This window comes from Colletotrichum destructivum, chromosome 1 (genome assembly GCF_034447905.1).
Source record: "Colletotrichum destructivum chromosome 1, complete sequence".
Classification (NCBI taxonomy): Eukaryota; Fungi; Ascomycota; class Sordariomycetes; order Glomerellales; family Glomerellaceae; genus Colletotrichum; species Colletotrichum destructivum.
The window spans coordinates 919,858-932,304 of record NC_085896.1 but is presented as its reverse complement, the minus strand read 5'-3'; the positions used below and the strand labels follow the sequence as shown (position 1 = coordinate 932,304).

At 51.4% G+C, this 12,447-nt stretch overlaps 3 protein-coding genes across 3 annotated transcripts; 2 read left to right on the top strand and 1 right to left on the bottom strand.

Moving 5' to 3' along the window:
- Positions 1-3,490: 3,490 nt before the first annotated feature.
- On the top strand, positions 3,491-6,448 carry CDEST_00280 (Putative major facilitator, sugar transporter, major facilitator superfamily). The gene is made up of 7 exons (XM_062916439.1): positions 3,491-3,731; positions 3,962-4,089; positions 4,165-4,822; positions 4,889-5,115; positions 5,230-5,316; positions 5,374-5,614; positions 5,668-6,448. Exons 1-7 carry the CDS (start codon positions 3,626-3,628, stop codon positions 5,841-5,843), a joined length of 1,623 nt encoding a protein of 540 aa, XP_062772490.1. The 5' UTR covers positions 3,491-3,625; the 3' UTR covers positions 5,844-6,448.
- Positions 6,449-10,549: 4,101 nt separating this feature from the next.
- Positions 10,550-11,485, top strand: CDEST_00279 (uncharacterized protein; the record flags this gene model as incomplete). The annotated part of the gene is made up of 2 exons (XM_062916438.1): positions 10,550-10,931; positions 10,986-11,485. The coding sequence occupies exons 1-2, from the start codon at positions 10,622-10,624 to the stop codon at positions 11,483-11,485; spliced, it is 810 nt and encodes a 269-aa protein (XP_062772489.1). The 5' UTR covers positions 10,550-10,621.
- Positions 11,486-11,615: 130 nt separating this feature from the next.
- On the bottom strand, positions 11,616-12,359 carry CDEST_00278 (uncharacterized protein; the record flags this gene model as incomplete). Its single annotated transcript, XM_062916437.1, has 1 exon — positions 11,616-12,359. The coding sequence occupies one exon, from the start codon at positions 12,357-12,359 to the stop codon at positions 11,616-11,618; it is 744 nt and encodes a 247-aa protein (XP_062772488.1).
- Between the last annotated feature and the right edge of the window lie 88 nt (positions 12,360-12,447).

The window sequence follows — 12,447 nt, the reverse complement described above, 5'->3', positions numbered from 1 at the left end:
GGCGAGAATCTCTCCCCATGGAAATTTTCTGCGTTGTGCTACACTGACTCATGCCGACTTGTGGACTCTCTTCAGGGAGCCAGTTCCCGGCCGCAGGTTAGTAATGCCAACTCACGCGGATGTGGAGAATCAACTGCAGAGGATGTGGATGTCGGGAGTAGTTCTGGGGAACGACGACGAGCTTGGCAGCGGATTCCACCGCCACAAGCCACATTCTGTAGATTTGAGTCCGGATTAACTCGAACTGGACATCCCCTCTTGGGTTCGACTTCGACGTCAACATCGATTCAAGACAATGGGGAAAATCGAGGCGGCTTGGCGGATGCAACTAACCATCTTTGCATAAAGTAACTCGACATTTTTCCACAATGTCACAGTCGAAGAAGTCATAGGTAACTAGGACACGTTCTTCGTCATGATAGCACCACAAGGCATACGGTCCCGGACCAAGTTCTTTTACCGATCCGAGGAGATATCTTCGAAGTCTGGTTGATCTGCTGGTTCTCTACGAGAGGCTGCAGAGCCCATGTCTACGCCACTTCGGACTTCGAATGCCCGCCATCGGGTCTGAACAATTTTGCCCACACGTCTGAGCATCACGCAGCTCTAGATTGTAATTCATGGCTCACTGGTAGCTCACGGATCACTCTCTAGCTATGCTCCCAAGTTGCCACCCCCGAAGAACCGAGTTGAGGTACAAATGTTGCGAGTCAACATAGGGTTCATATCTCTCCCTGTAACCAAACCAGGCGGTGCATCTTGGTCTTGTCGCCGATCAGACAGTCGACGACATCACCTTGAAAGAGCTCGTCGTCGTCAATTGAGGTACATCGAGGCGCAGCAGTCGACTAATGCAAGCGAGGGCAAAACGCCCGAGTCACGATTAGCCAGAATACGCAAGAGGGCGTGGTGCGGAAGGTCAACATAGCGGGCAGCAGGAAGATGTCGAAAAAGTTACCGCTACTCTTATGCTCTCGTTACCTTTCGGAACTTGTCCGAAGTGTGTGAGAGCACCGATGGCTTCTTCGACTTCATTGGGAGGTGTGCAGCTGTAGATCATGCAAAGACCCTGGCAGGCTGCCACCCATTAGGACGCGCTAGTGATGGACTGCATCGCGAGCCGACATGATGTTCGGGAGCCGCGTTCATTGGCCGTCTGGAGTGCCAACGGCTGCCGGATGTCATTATGTCCAAGTAAGAGCAGGACTATGAGCAGGATCTGGTGATAAGACTGAGATGCTTGCAGAACCCATTGCGATGATGTTGGCATACTAAAGACTAGACTCTAGTTGAGAAGGCTAACCCTGGCGTAGAGCAGTCTTCGGCCATACTCATAGGTCCAGGACTTACAATCAAATCTGAGCCAACTCAGACTTTGATTATACTTCTATTAAGTGGCATATTCCACGCCGCCACACATCAAGAATGGTGTAATTCCTGACACGTTACCGGTCGAACGGGAGCCACCCCACACAGCCGATAACCCTCACGTCCGGTATTCATATACGGCCGAAGAAAGCAAGAGGCACGGAATATCAACGGAAAAGCCCACCTCCCCCCACAACCCTTGAAAATTCCGCGCCAAGTCACGGGGGTTCTCCATCTTCAACTTCACCAGCCAGAGGGGAGAATCAACCCCAGACCGGGGGTGGCTGAGCACAGCTAAAAATGTGGGAATATGTCTTGTCCGAGTGGACTAGCATGCTGGCAAGTATAGCCGATGCAACATGGCTGAAGTCAGTCGTGATTCAAGCGGCCGTCAAAGTGATGTGGCCCCCGGCGACAGAAGAAGAACAGAGGACGGCTTCGATGCGAGGACTTCGCGCACGCAGCGGCATCACATGGGACTGTTGGCGGTTAGCAGGATGGCAACGCAGAGCCGGGCTGCTCTACAATTGGGCAGACGTGGCCGTCGGTCCCCAGTCATGGTCGTTGGGGGAGGAATGGACCCCAGGGCCCTGCATGGCGACAAGATCTTGAGGCGGAACGGCGCATACGAGATGGGCAAGATAGCCAAGCCAGCACCAAGACACCCATCAGGCAGCTTTAGGGTGTTCCGCCCGAAGCTGTCGGAGGATATGAGTGGTTCGCGATGGAGCCGCTTCTTGACAGCGCAGCGGCTCGCGTGGTCTCGGAACTCAAACTTGACTACCGATGAGGAGGTTGGGGGTAGATCCAGGCCCGCTCCGGGCACAGATGAACTACCCAGCCGAGGGAACCTTCCCCCCACCCCCGGTCCCCATCCCGGTCCCGTCATGGCTTGCCCACCCACACCTTGATCCAACTTCAGAGGAGAACGGCCATTTCTGCTAGTCCGGGCCTTTGGTACTTGGGTCGATTTGGAAGAGGGTTGCCTCTGGTTCTACGCTCGTTATATCAAGTCGAATGCACGTCAAGCAGCCTGCCTCCGGTTCTCCCCGCTTGTTTTCGTCTCGGCAATCCCGATCCCACGAGGCTAGCATTGTCATCGGTTCATATGCAAACGCCGGACTGTCCATGCTGTTTTATGAGCAGCACGTCTTTCCATGCCTCTCCAGGGCCTATCAAGGAATCAGGGGAAAGTATTGTACAAGCATGTCATACCCACCTCAGGTCAACCTCAATGATACGTTTGACATGTCGTGAGAAGGCTTTCCCGATTGTTGGGCATCATACACGGCTTAGACATGGAGTAGATGTTGATAATCCTGTAAGCAAAGCTCACTCCAAATTTCGAGACATCGCTTGTGGCCAACGTGATCCCACTTGGCCAGTATTGTGACTCTGAAAAGTATTTACCCCTCACAGTTCCGGTCTGTAGTACCGGGCTGTGCATCAAGTTGTAACGGAAAAGGGTACTTGGCGCGCGTTATGGTTTGGACGAGGATTGCCCGCGGAGCTAGCACTTCACGAGTGGGAGGTGTGATGTTCGGTCCCAAGAGGGCGGGAACCCAGCGGACGGGGCCCGCGAAACAAACGAAGTGCAATTTCCTTCCGCCGCGGCGTCAGGCGAAAAAGGAGAGAAAGGGCGAAAAAAGTTCCTCATTTCCCCTCTCCGGCGTCTGTCTTGGCTGATCCACACATCTGCTGACGCCAAGTGTTTGCTGCCCAGCCCGTCCAATTGTGCAGGGGGGCGGGGCTCAAGTGTTATCATCAAGGAAAAAGGGATCAGCCGTTGGGTGGTCTCTAAACCTGTGTATGTGTGTGTGTGTGTGACTGATGTTCTGTGCTGCCGGCTGTTCGTCTGGTGGGGGGAAGAAGACGCGAGGCAAGTTTTGACGACAACCACCCAGTTTTTCCCCATGGGGGTGTTATCGCGGGGTAGAGTCCGCCGATCCACGGGACCGCAAAACCCTTCCGCAGAATCTGTTCCAAATGCTGGCTCTCCATTCGACGGAGGTGTATTTCAAGCTCATCGTGGGTGGGACGTCATGGCCGCCTAGATAAAGCTTGCCTCCCCGCCGGATCCTCTTCGAGACCGCTTAGTTCTCTTTCTGCTTCACTTACGCAACCTCTCTCGGTCTGCCGACTTTCCATCCCCGTCCTCCCGCGTGTTTCCCTCTCTGACGCCTCCCTCCCCCCGCATCTTCCACGATCAGTCACTCCACCATTTACAGTCAAGTAAACCCTTTCCTGGTTGCCCAGCATGGGCTTCTTCAGCACCCACGCGTCCGGGACGCAAGATCCCCCAGAGGTGCGGAACTGGCGCATCCACCTGATCGCGCTCGTCGCCAGCATGTCAGCCTTGGCTAGTACGTGGTTTCCATAAAGTCCTGTGGCTGTACGGTGTCTCTATGTAGCTCTTTCCAAAGTGTTCTATGGTGTCGGTTGTCGCTTGATCCCTGTTAGGGCAGTGACCGGACACCCGGCGACGCGTCTTTCGGTGCTTGTCCGGCGAAAAGTGGGGGCGCGGGCCCGAGCACACGGATGGAGGGTGTAAAACCTACAGAATGCCGGCGGCTGACCTTCTTTGGTTTATCAGTGGGTTATGATACCGCAGTCATCGGGGGCACAATGGCACTGGACTCCTTCCGGCGGGATTTCGCCCTCGACCAGGTCGCCTCTACGACTCGCGACACGATTCAAGGCAACATTGTCTCGACATTCCAGGTAAGGCCGCTTCGAGCTGGAAAAGAAAAATTTTGACTTCCATTGGACCGACCTAATCTTACTTGTCCAATCTAGGCCGGTTGTTTTTTCGGCGCTCTCCTCACTTTCCCCATCGCAGAGAAGTTCGGCCGCAGGAGAACAGTCATGATGGCCGGAGTGGTCTTTCTCATCGGCGGCACCCTCATGACCGCAGCAAACGGACACCTGAACCTGATTTACGCCGGCCGCGCCATTGCCGGCCTGGGAATCGGCGCATCCTCCCTGACGGTCCCCGTGTACATCGCCGAGACGGCTCCGCCCTCGATCCGCGGCCGTCTGGTCGGCATCTTCGAGATCGCATCCCAGGGCGGCGGCATGCTGGGCTTCTGGATTAACTACGCCACGGACCGGACCATCGACGTCAAGTCCGAGGCCCAGTGGATCGTGCCCCTGGGCCTGCAGCTCGCGCCTGGCCTGGGCCTTGCCCTGGGAATGATCTGGTGCCCCGAGTCTCCGCGTTGGCTCGCGCGCGGCGACCATTTCGACGAGGCCGAGAGGATCCTGGTTCAGATTCGTGGTCTCCCCGCCGACCATGAGTACATCCGCCGCGAGATGAACGACATCCGAACCCAGGTCGAGGAGCGCACCTCGAACCAGATGACTCGGAAGCAAATGTTCCAGAAGCTCTTCCAGAAGGGCATCCGCAACCGCATGGGTCTCGGAATGGCACTCATGTTCCTCCAAAGTTTCACTGGTAAGACGTTCAACCAGCTCCTCGTCATGCCCCCAAAAAGATGACTACTCTAACATGTCCACCAAGGCGTCAACATCATCACATACTATGCCCCTAGAATCTTTGAGAGTCTTGGCATTTCTGGCACGTCCACAAAGCTCTTCTCCACCGGATTCTACGGCATCGCCAAGACCTTCGGCATGTTCCTCTTCACCTTCTGGGTTGCCGAGAGAGTCGGCCGAAGGAAGGGTCTTCTCTGGGGTTCCGCGCTCGGCTGCATTCCAATGTGGTACATCGGGGGCTACGTAATGAAGGTCAGTGTTGGGGTTGTGAGCTGCAGGGTTATCGTCGAAAAACACCAGCTCGCCGCGTTTTCTACCGCGAGCCCTGTTTTGCCAAAAAAAAAGTCTTAACTAACATCATCACAGGCTGACCCGGCTGGAGCTGCTGCTGCTGGAATCGTTAACCGAGATGGCTGGGGATACCTTGCCATGGCCTGCGTGTACATCAACGGAGTGAGTTGAAACTTGAACTGGTGATAATAATGCAAGATGCTAACGCTCCCGTTCAAGGTCATCATTTGCGCCACGTGGCAGGGAATCACGTGGCTCTACGCGTCCGAAGTACAAACTCTGGAGATCAGAATGCTGGCAGTATCCATCACGACCGCCACCACCTGGCTGGGTAGCTTCATCATCGCCCGGTCTACTCCGTACATGATCTCGGACCTTGGCTACGGGGCATACTTCTTCTTCAGCAGTATCCTCATGCTCATGGGCATCTGGGCCTTCTTCTACGTCCCCGAGACCAAGGGTACGTGCTTCCCTTTTGCTTTGGACCCATGAACATACACTGACAAGTCCCAGGCTTGACCCTCGAGGACATGGACACCCTCTTTATGAACCCTACGCACAAGACCGTGTGGGCTCAGATGAGAGGCAGGCCCATCGTGGCACCCGGCCGCGCCAGGTCGCCTTCCATCACGGACGAGAAGTTTGAGGCCAATATCGAGGCCGCCCAGGTCGAGAGGTCCAGGTCATGAGACTAGTGAAGGCCTTGTTGCGGCCCGGCAGTCGAAGACAAGGCAAACCGACCTGTTGTGGTTCTCATTTTGTCATCGCCTCATCATCCTTGTCGCGAAAGCGGTTTTGCTTTATTTTTTATAACGAAGTTGGAAGTTTGTCAACAATTATGATCAAAGCTCGGTCACAAAGGATGATTGGGTTGGCTGGCCAGTCGCAAGTTTGGTCATGGGCCTTATCGCTGCTGGAAGGATCCGAAGGAAAAATACCCTGTATCGAGGATCAAGAGATTACTGTGCGCCGTGTGCGGCCGCAAGTCCTCCATGCTTGTCGCTTCACTTCTCTCCCTCTCTTTCTCTCTCGGTCATGGAGTGAGGATGGTCCATATCTCAACATAGCGGACCGCATTTCGGTTTGCTTCAACAGCAGCTCCGCAGGTGTCTGGGATCTGCACGATGCCTCCGCTTAATGAAGTGGCGGAGGTGTTGTAGTTGATACCCGTCAAATATCACATCATTTCCAGCCACAACTGATAACGACGATCAGCTTTCAAAAAATGGTAGGCTTGTGAATAATAAACTGAAGTGATGAGGGCACATGATTAGATGAACTGTTGTTAGCATTATAGGTGTATAGCTTAATTAAAGGTATTGATAGTAGCTCAAGATAAAGAAATTATTTTCTTTAAGAAAGAAGGTATACATGCGTAATGCAATAGCAAGCGTCTGGTAGCGTCTGCGCCCTGCGCACACAGTCAGTTTAATTCCGACTGCAGGAACGCCTTTTGCAGTAGTTTAATTAGTTGCTATCTTCCCTACTATAACTAGAGCCCTAGGCCCTACATGCATAATAGGGCTCTAATAATAGTGTAATGCATTGTATAAAAAAAGATATAGTATTATTTCTCATGTATTTAGTTACTAAAAATAAGCTCCTAAGTAAAAGAAAAGTCTATAGTAAAACTTCTCCCCTAATAGAGGGGTTTCAAGTAGCCTACAATCTGTATAGAAAGCCCATATATATTGTAACTAGTAGAGTGTAAAATAGGGTATAATCCTCCTAAATATTAGAGTACTTTGTAAGAAAGAAGATACAAGAGGTAAAAAGTATAAACCTTTAGTGTAGTTATACTGTTTTAAGTAATCTGCTAGGCCTGCAGGAGATCTACATAAACGAGTGGCATCTATCCCTTGTAGGGCAATTCTCGCCTGACTAAGCCTTTTGGCGAGTAATGAATGTACCAGGTCGGTCTTACTAAAGCGAGGGTATCTTAGGTTCTGTCACTCTGCAAGTTAAAGTTCCAGACGCTTTCTTGGTCTTCTGCTTCATTTCTTCTAAAGCCACGACATCCCGAGTTCTGCGAACTCAGTCGGCATCATTCTGGGTTGGCAAGTTCTTGGCGACCCTCCCGGAACCAAGTTGCTGCCGTGTTCTGGTCTTGTTAACACTTGTTCCGGCTTTCCAATCACGCACCACCCGGAAACCACCGAGACAGGCCATGCATGCTACGGTAGAACTCCGGGTATTTTACGTCCTGAGACCTCGGGATGAAGTCCGAAGTCGTACTTAGGGCTGGAACGCAGGGCCGGCAGCCGAAGGAGTGAGGGAGAGGAGTGAGTGAGTAGTTGACGGAGGGAGTGAGGGAGCTGTTATCTGCAGTAGGTCCTTGTGGAAGAAACTACCTCATTTGGTTCATCGCACCTCCTTGAAGAGGTTAGCAGCTTCCATGATGGCGTTGGAACTCACCTTGAAACAGTCGATCTAATACCGACACAACACATGCCATGCTGTCCGCCCTTCGCTAATCAAAACTCGCTTCACATAATGGTGTTTCTGGTTGACAAGATGCACTGTTTTCCTTATGAGAGATGTTTTTCATCTCAGAACAACGCAAGGAACTCTACCCTCATGTATTCTTGCCACAAGGAAATCATTTCTATGTAGAGAGGGTGACCTAGGGTACCGTCTTGGCCATATTCGTGCTCCAATCTAGTCTGTGACAAGTCGGTGTGTTCACTAATAGCATAAAAGTTTCTAGAAGGGATTCAAATCCCATAGGACCCACGAGAACCGGATGGCCTGGATGATCTAGCAGCAAGTTTAAGAAGGCCTCCCAGTCGTTGTAAATTCCGCTAAACGAAGTCAACTTCCTATCCATCTTTCTCTTCGTCTATCAAATAAGCAGTCCATTTCCAACACTCGCCATCAGCTTAGGGCCTTGGGGACAAAAAGTCCGAGCAAACGCGCAAAACGACGCGCCGCGATCTCGAGGCCCACTCTCAAACTGCATCATGTTCAGGACGGTACAAGTGCGAAATGGACACAGCTAGTCCCACTTTGTTCGGTCAAGTAATGGATGCTGAGAAATCGCGGATGCGATTGGTGTCGTGTTGGATGGTTCCCACTCCCGGGCCACAGGACGAAGTGTTACACCAATCTCCAAGCCAATGTCTATGGCAGCCCTAACAGTCCTTCCGAGCTTCGTCACGACTGGATTTCCAAAGGTTGGCATTGACATGCCGGTTTGGTGACCCAGCGACGAAGACTATTCATTCGACATGCCCAATCGCATCAACTCGGTGAACGTATCCCACCGGCAGCCGAATTTCGGCTCGGAGGCATCAACCTCCCTCCCGAACTCTTATTCTGCCCCCAGTACCCTGACGCCCGGTTGTCTATTCGAGATCATCATGCAGATCATTGCTGTATGCAAGATTCAGTTTCATTTCGTTTCATTCCCCTCACAGATAGCTAATGAACTGACTGACCCATATCTTGGTGAATTCTAAATTTATAGGCCTTGTGCACCTTGCCATCCACAAGAAAAGGCTGCGTACGCTGCCGCGAAAGGAAGCCTTGAATTTTGGCTTTAGGTTACTTAATCTGCTGAGGCCGAGGTAAGAGACTCTTAGGCGGCTGGACCTACTCTAACTATGCGATACTCGTGGCACTTAAGTCACCAGTGCTCTGGACGAAGCTTTCGTATCCGTCTAAGAACCCCGAATTAACTTTCATGTGGCCAGAAGTTCCCAGGGCAGGAGAGACAGGCGAGCCTGTCGTGGCCACAGGCCTTGTCTCACCTGATCAACAGCTTTCTCATTCCTACTTTACGCCCTGCTTTTGCATACAATCTAGCTATGTGTGCAAATCTAAATTCTAGGGTGTTTTCTCGGTATCAAGCATATGCCTACTCGGATCAACTGGGGCGAATTCAAAATAAGAATCTGACCGAAATGCTGGAACCGAACCAGCAGAAAGATGAGAAAAACAGATGTGTTGCGATCACTAATAGTCCACCCTGTTTAGTACTCGTCAGTAAGAAAGCATCTTGATACCCAGCAGTATATGGTTCGGGAAGGTCAAGCTTTTCCCTTTAAGTTTCCGTCCCTTGCAGATGATTTGGAACGGATCAGATCAGAATCACTTTGAAGGTGTTTCCAAAACCTCCATACATGCAAGTATTACCTATCATGCTTTGAGCAATCGAAGGCATACGCCGACAGCATTCGCATTTGGAGCAGGTTGATTTATACAGCCCCAGCAGAACAGGTGAAAGTCGGGAGGATGTTGGGCCGTTTTGTAAAACTAACGAGGAACAGCGCTGTGCGCTTGACTTACGAGCTCCAGGGGACTGGGTATCACAGGTTTGTCTGATCTCCCAACATCGGCAAATGATGGGATTTTCGAATCGGCGATCACGGACTTGGTCGCTTCTCGATACCTTTTAGATAACCGAGTAACAGGGATGCTTCGACCCTATGTTTTGAGGAGTGGACGGTCCAGGTGTTTTAAGCACGATAAACTTTGAATTGTCTTCACGAAGAACTTGCTTGTGTTTCTGCCATTCTTGGTCTTGATCAGCACCCCGCTGCGGGAGATGGACGTGGCCCGCGAAGCCTAAAGTTACCATATACCCCGCATGCCGCGGCTCCCGTTACAACTGTGGTTGCAGGCAAAAGTTTCCCTCTTGGGTCAGGTAGACTGAAAAGGTGTAGCCACATTTAACTCAGTTTCAGTACATTTAGCTACTTACGGACGTATGCTGTTTGCTTTCCCGATGTGTCGGCAGTCTGATTCTGACAAGGGCAGGGCTAGTTCGGCTAACCTTGCGGCAATACTTAACCCGCAGGCAAAACTTACCGTATTCCATAGTAGATCCATTAGATTTGAGGCTGAAGCATGATTATGTCTTCACTTTGGGGCTCTGGGAAAGGAATAGGTGCTGTCACCCTGCAAACGATATGCAGTTGGCGAGATCGGTTTCGCGTACATCCTGCATTGACGCTCCAATTCGCGCATAAACCCTGAAACTTTCTTTTGCTATGTTTGCCGGAACCCAAAAACTTGAGGCTCTCGAGCTACCTACAAAGATAATTGCATAAAACAGACTGCAGACCAGGCTGGATTCCATCGATGTTGCGCCTTGCAGAATTATACCGAAGTTCGACCCGAAGCATTTCGCCTCGTTTTGAACGAATACGCACACTGCAGATTAAGTAACAAAACGGCGATGTGAGAAAATCAGGGCGGACATTGGTGTCGTCTCAGATTACCAACCTAACCTTCTAAATGGTCTTCAAGCTAGTACAGACGTGTCATTTTCACCTATCTTCGCAAAAGCTGCTCTTAATAGGGAAGTCGAGCACGAGGTTTTGGCATAGAGGCTAAAGTACTTAAGACCAAGATGATCTCCAGACAGAAAATGCCATAAAGCGAACAAGCCAAGTCAACCTGTTTTTTAAAACTGCCCAAGGCTTTCAACTATCCCCCCAAAACTTTCACCATCCATCTTCTCTCTATGATGTCTTCATACAAATCTCTCCTACTCATTGCGCTCATCTCAAGCGTTCTTGCCGCACCTCTCGTCAATCGTTTCGCCAACGATGGGGTTAAAGCGAGCTATTTTGATGAGAATCCTCGGAATTCAATCGAAACCCGAGATGAAGACATGGCCGAAGGGTTAGGCAACCTCCGTACTCGTGGCAATGAGGTCAACTACGACTTTGCCGATCTCGAAACTCGAGATGACCAGGATAGCGGTCACCAAAGCGACGAGATATATGCTCGGGATTTAGACAATTTAGAGGACTCCCCTGACCTCCAGACACGTGATCTAAAGGAGACCAGCAAGATTTACTCTATCTTTCAGTCTTGAGGATTAGAGACCAACGAGGAAACTCACAATCTCCTGACTCGCGATTTGGAGCTTAACGACGAGAGCCTCGGTGAGGGTTTTGGAAACGTTATACTTGCTCGCGACAAGAAGACTGGCGGCTCGAAGACGGGCAGCACAAAGACAGGCAGCACAAGGACGGGCGGATCCGGCTCAAAATCCACAACGAGCGGAGTGGACAGGGAGAAGAAGGAGATCAAGGAAATCCAAGACAAGCAGAGGACACAGAAAAAGAAGGCAAACGCTGCGGAGGACAGAGAGCGCGTCGAGATTAGCGAAGCTCGCGAAAGGCAGAAAAAAGCTACAACTGCTACAGAAAAAGACAAGGCTAGGAAAAAGAAGCTTGACGAGCAGAATGAGCTCAATGATGTAAAGAAGGCCAACTCTAAAACAAGAGAGAGTCTTCAGAAACAAAAGGACAAGGAGAAGGCAGAGTTAGCTGAAGAGAAGAGGAAGGCGCAGCAGCGTAAATCAGGAGGCAGGCCCTAGGTACAAATAGTCTAGTGTATTTATCCATTGTTAATAGGAACGTCCGTCTGTAACATTTGCCTAAGAAACTCCTCGTGGATCCAAGTCATTCCAGCGTATGGTCATGAATTTCAGATCGTGGATCAAGTAGCTATAGTGGTTCGGCACGCGGGAACCACTTGCTGATATCGTCCAATGTATAATAGGACAAGTTCGGTCTCAACGTTGGAGATACGGAGAGTGAGGTGACAACAAGGACTTCGCGAATGGGGTACATATTAAGAAGGCCAAGATTGCGAGGAGAATGTTGTGTCCCGTCGTGTCTTATCATACAATGACAATGGTGACGACGACTGCGCCCATCTCTGGATGGAACCCTATGCTGTGCATCGTTCAGGTTGATGACACCCAGCTCGAGCGCGATGCCGGTCGTTGAGGTGTCTCTGGGCCAGTCGGCAAGATAGGAGAAGAAGGACCTCAGGTCGGCGGTGAACCTCTCCAGGTCCATTCTAACAACGTCTGGATCCGTCTCCTGGCATGGTAGGTAAAAGGGTTCGTCAACCCTCACATGCAGTGCGACTTTCCGGACCAGATGCCCCCGGCGCTTGATGTGCCGATGGAAGCCTTGAAAGCCCGAACCCGAAACCGAGGGCCGGAAGATCAGGGCCTGCCAGAGCAGTGGCTCGAAGAAGGGCCGCCATTCCTTCGAGACGATGGCCAGACTGGCCAGGATTTTCTTTTCGTGAGGTGATATCAGTCCCTTCAACTCGTTCAAAGTCATGATTCTTAGCTCTGCTGGAAGGCTGGGCCATCCAAGGGCGGGCTCGTGCCTGTCCTGGGTGGCGACGCTGATGTCGACGCGCTGCGAGGCTCTGGTTTGAGAACGTAGTTTCATGATGCCAAGTGGGGAAAAGGAAGTAGAGTGGAGTTGGGCCGAGTCTGAGGAGTCTGAAACGTAAGTCGAGGGTTGCTGGACCTGGGAT

Excerpts from the sequence above, each read along its gene's own strand:
- CDEST_00280 (XM_062916439.1), top strand. The coding sequence starts at position 3,626 with ATGGGCTTCTTCAGCACCCACGCGTCCGGGACGCAAGATCCCCCAGAG. Across the intron at positions 4,090-4,164 it reads ACATTGTCTCGACATTCCAG|GCCGGTTGTTTTTTCGGCGC; the intron begins GTAAGGCCGCTT and ends TGTCCAATCTAG. Across the intron at positions 5,116-5,229 it reads TCGGGGGCTACGTAATGAAG|GCTGACCCGGCTGGAGCTGC; the intron begins GTCAGTGTTGGG and ends ACATCATCACAG.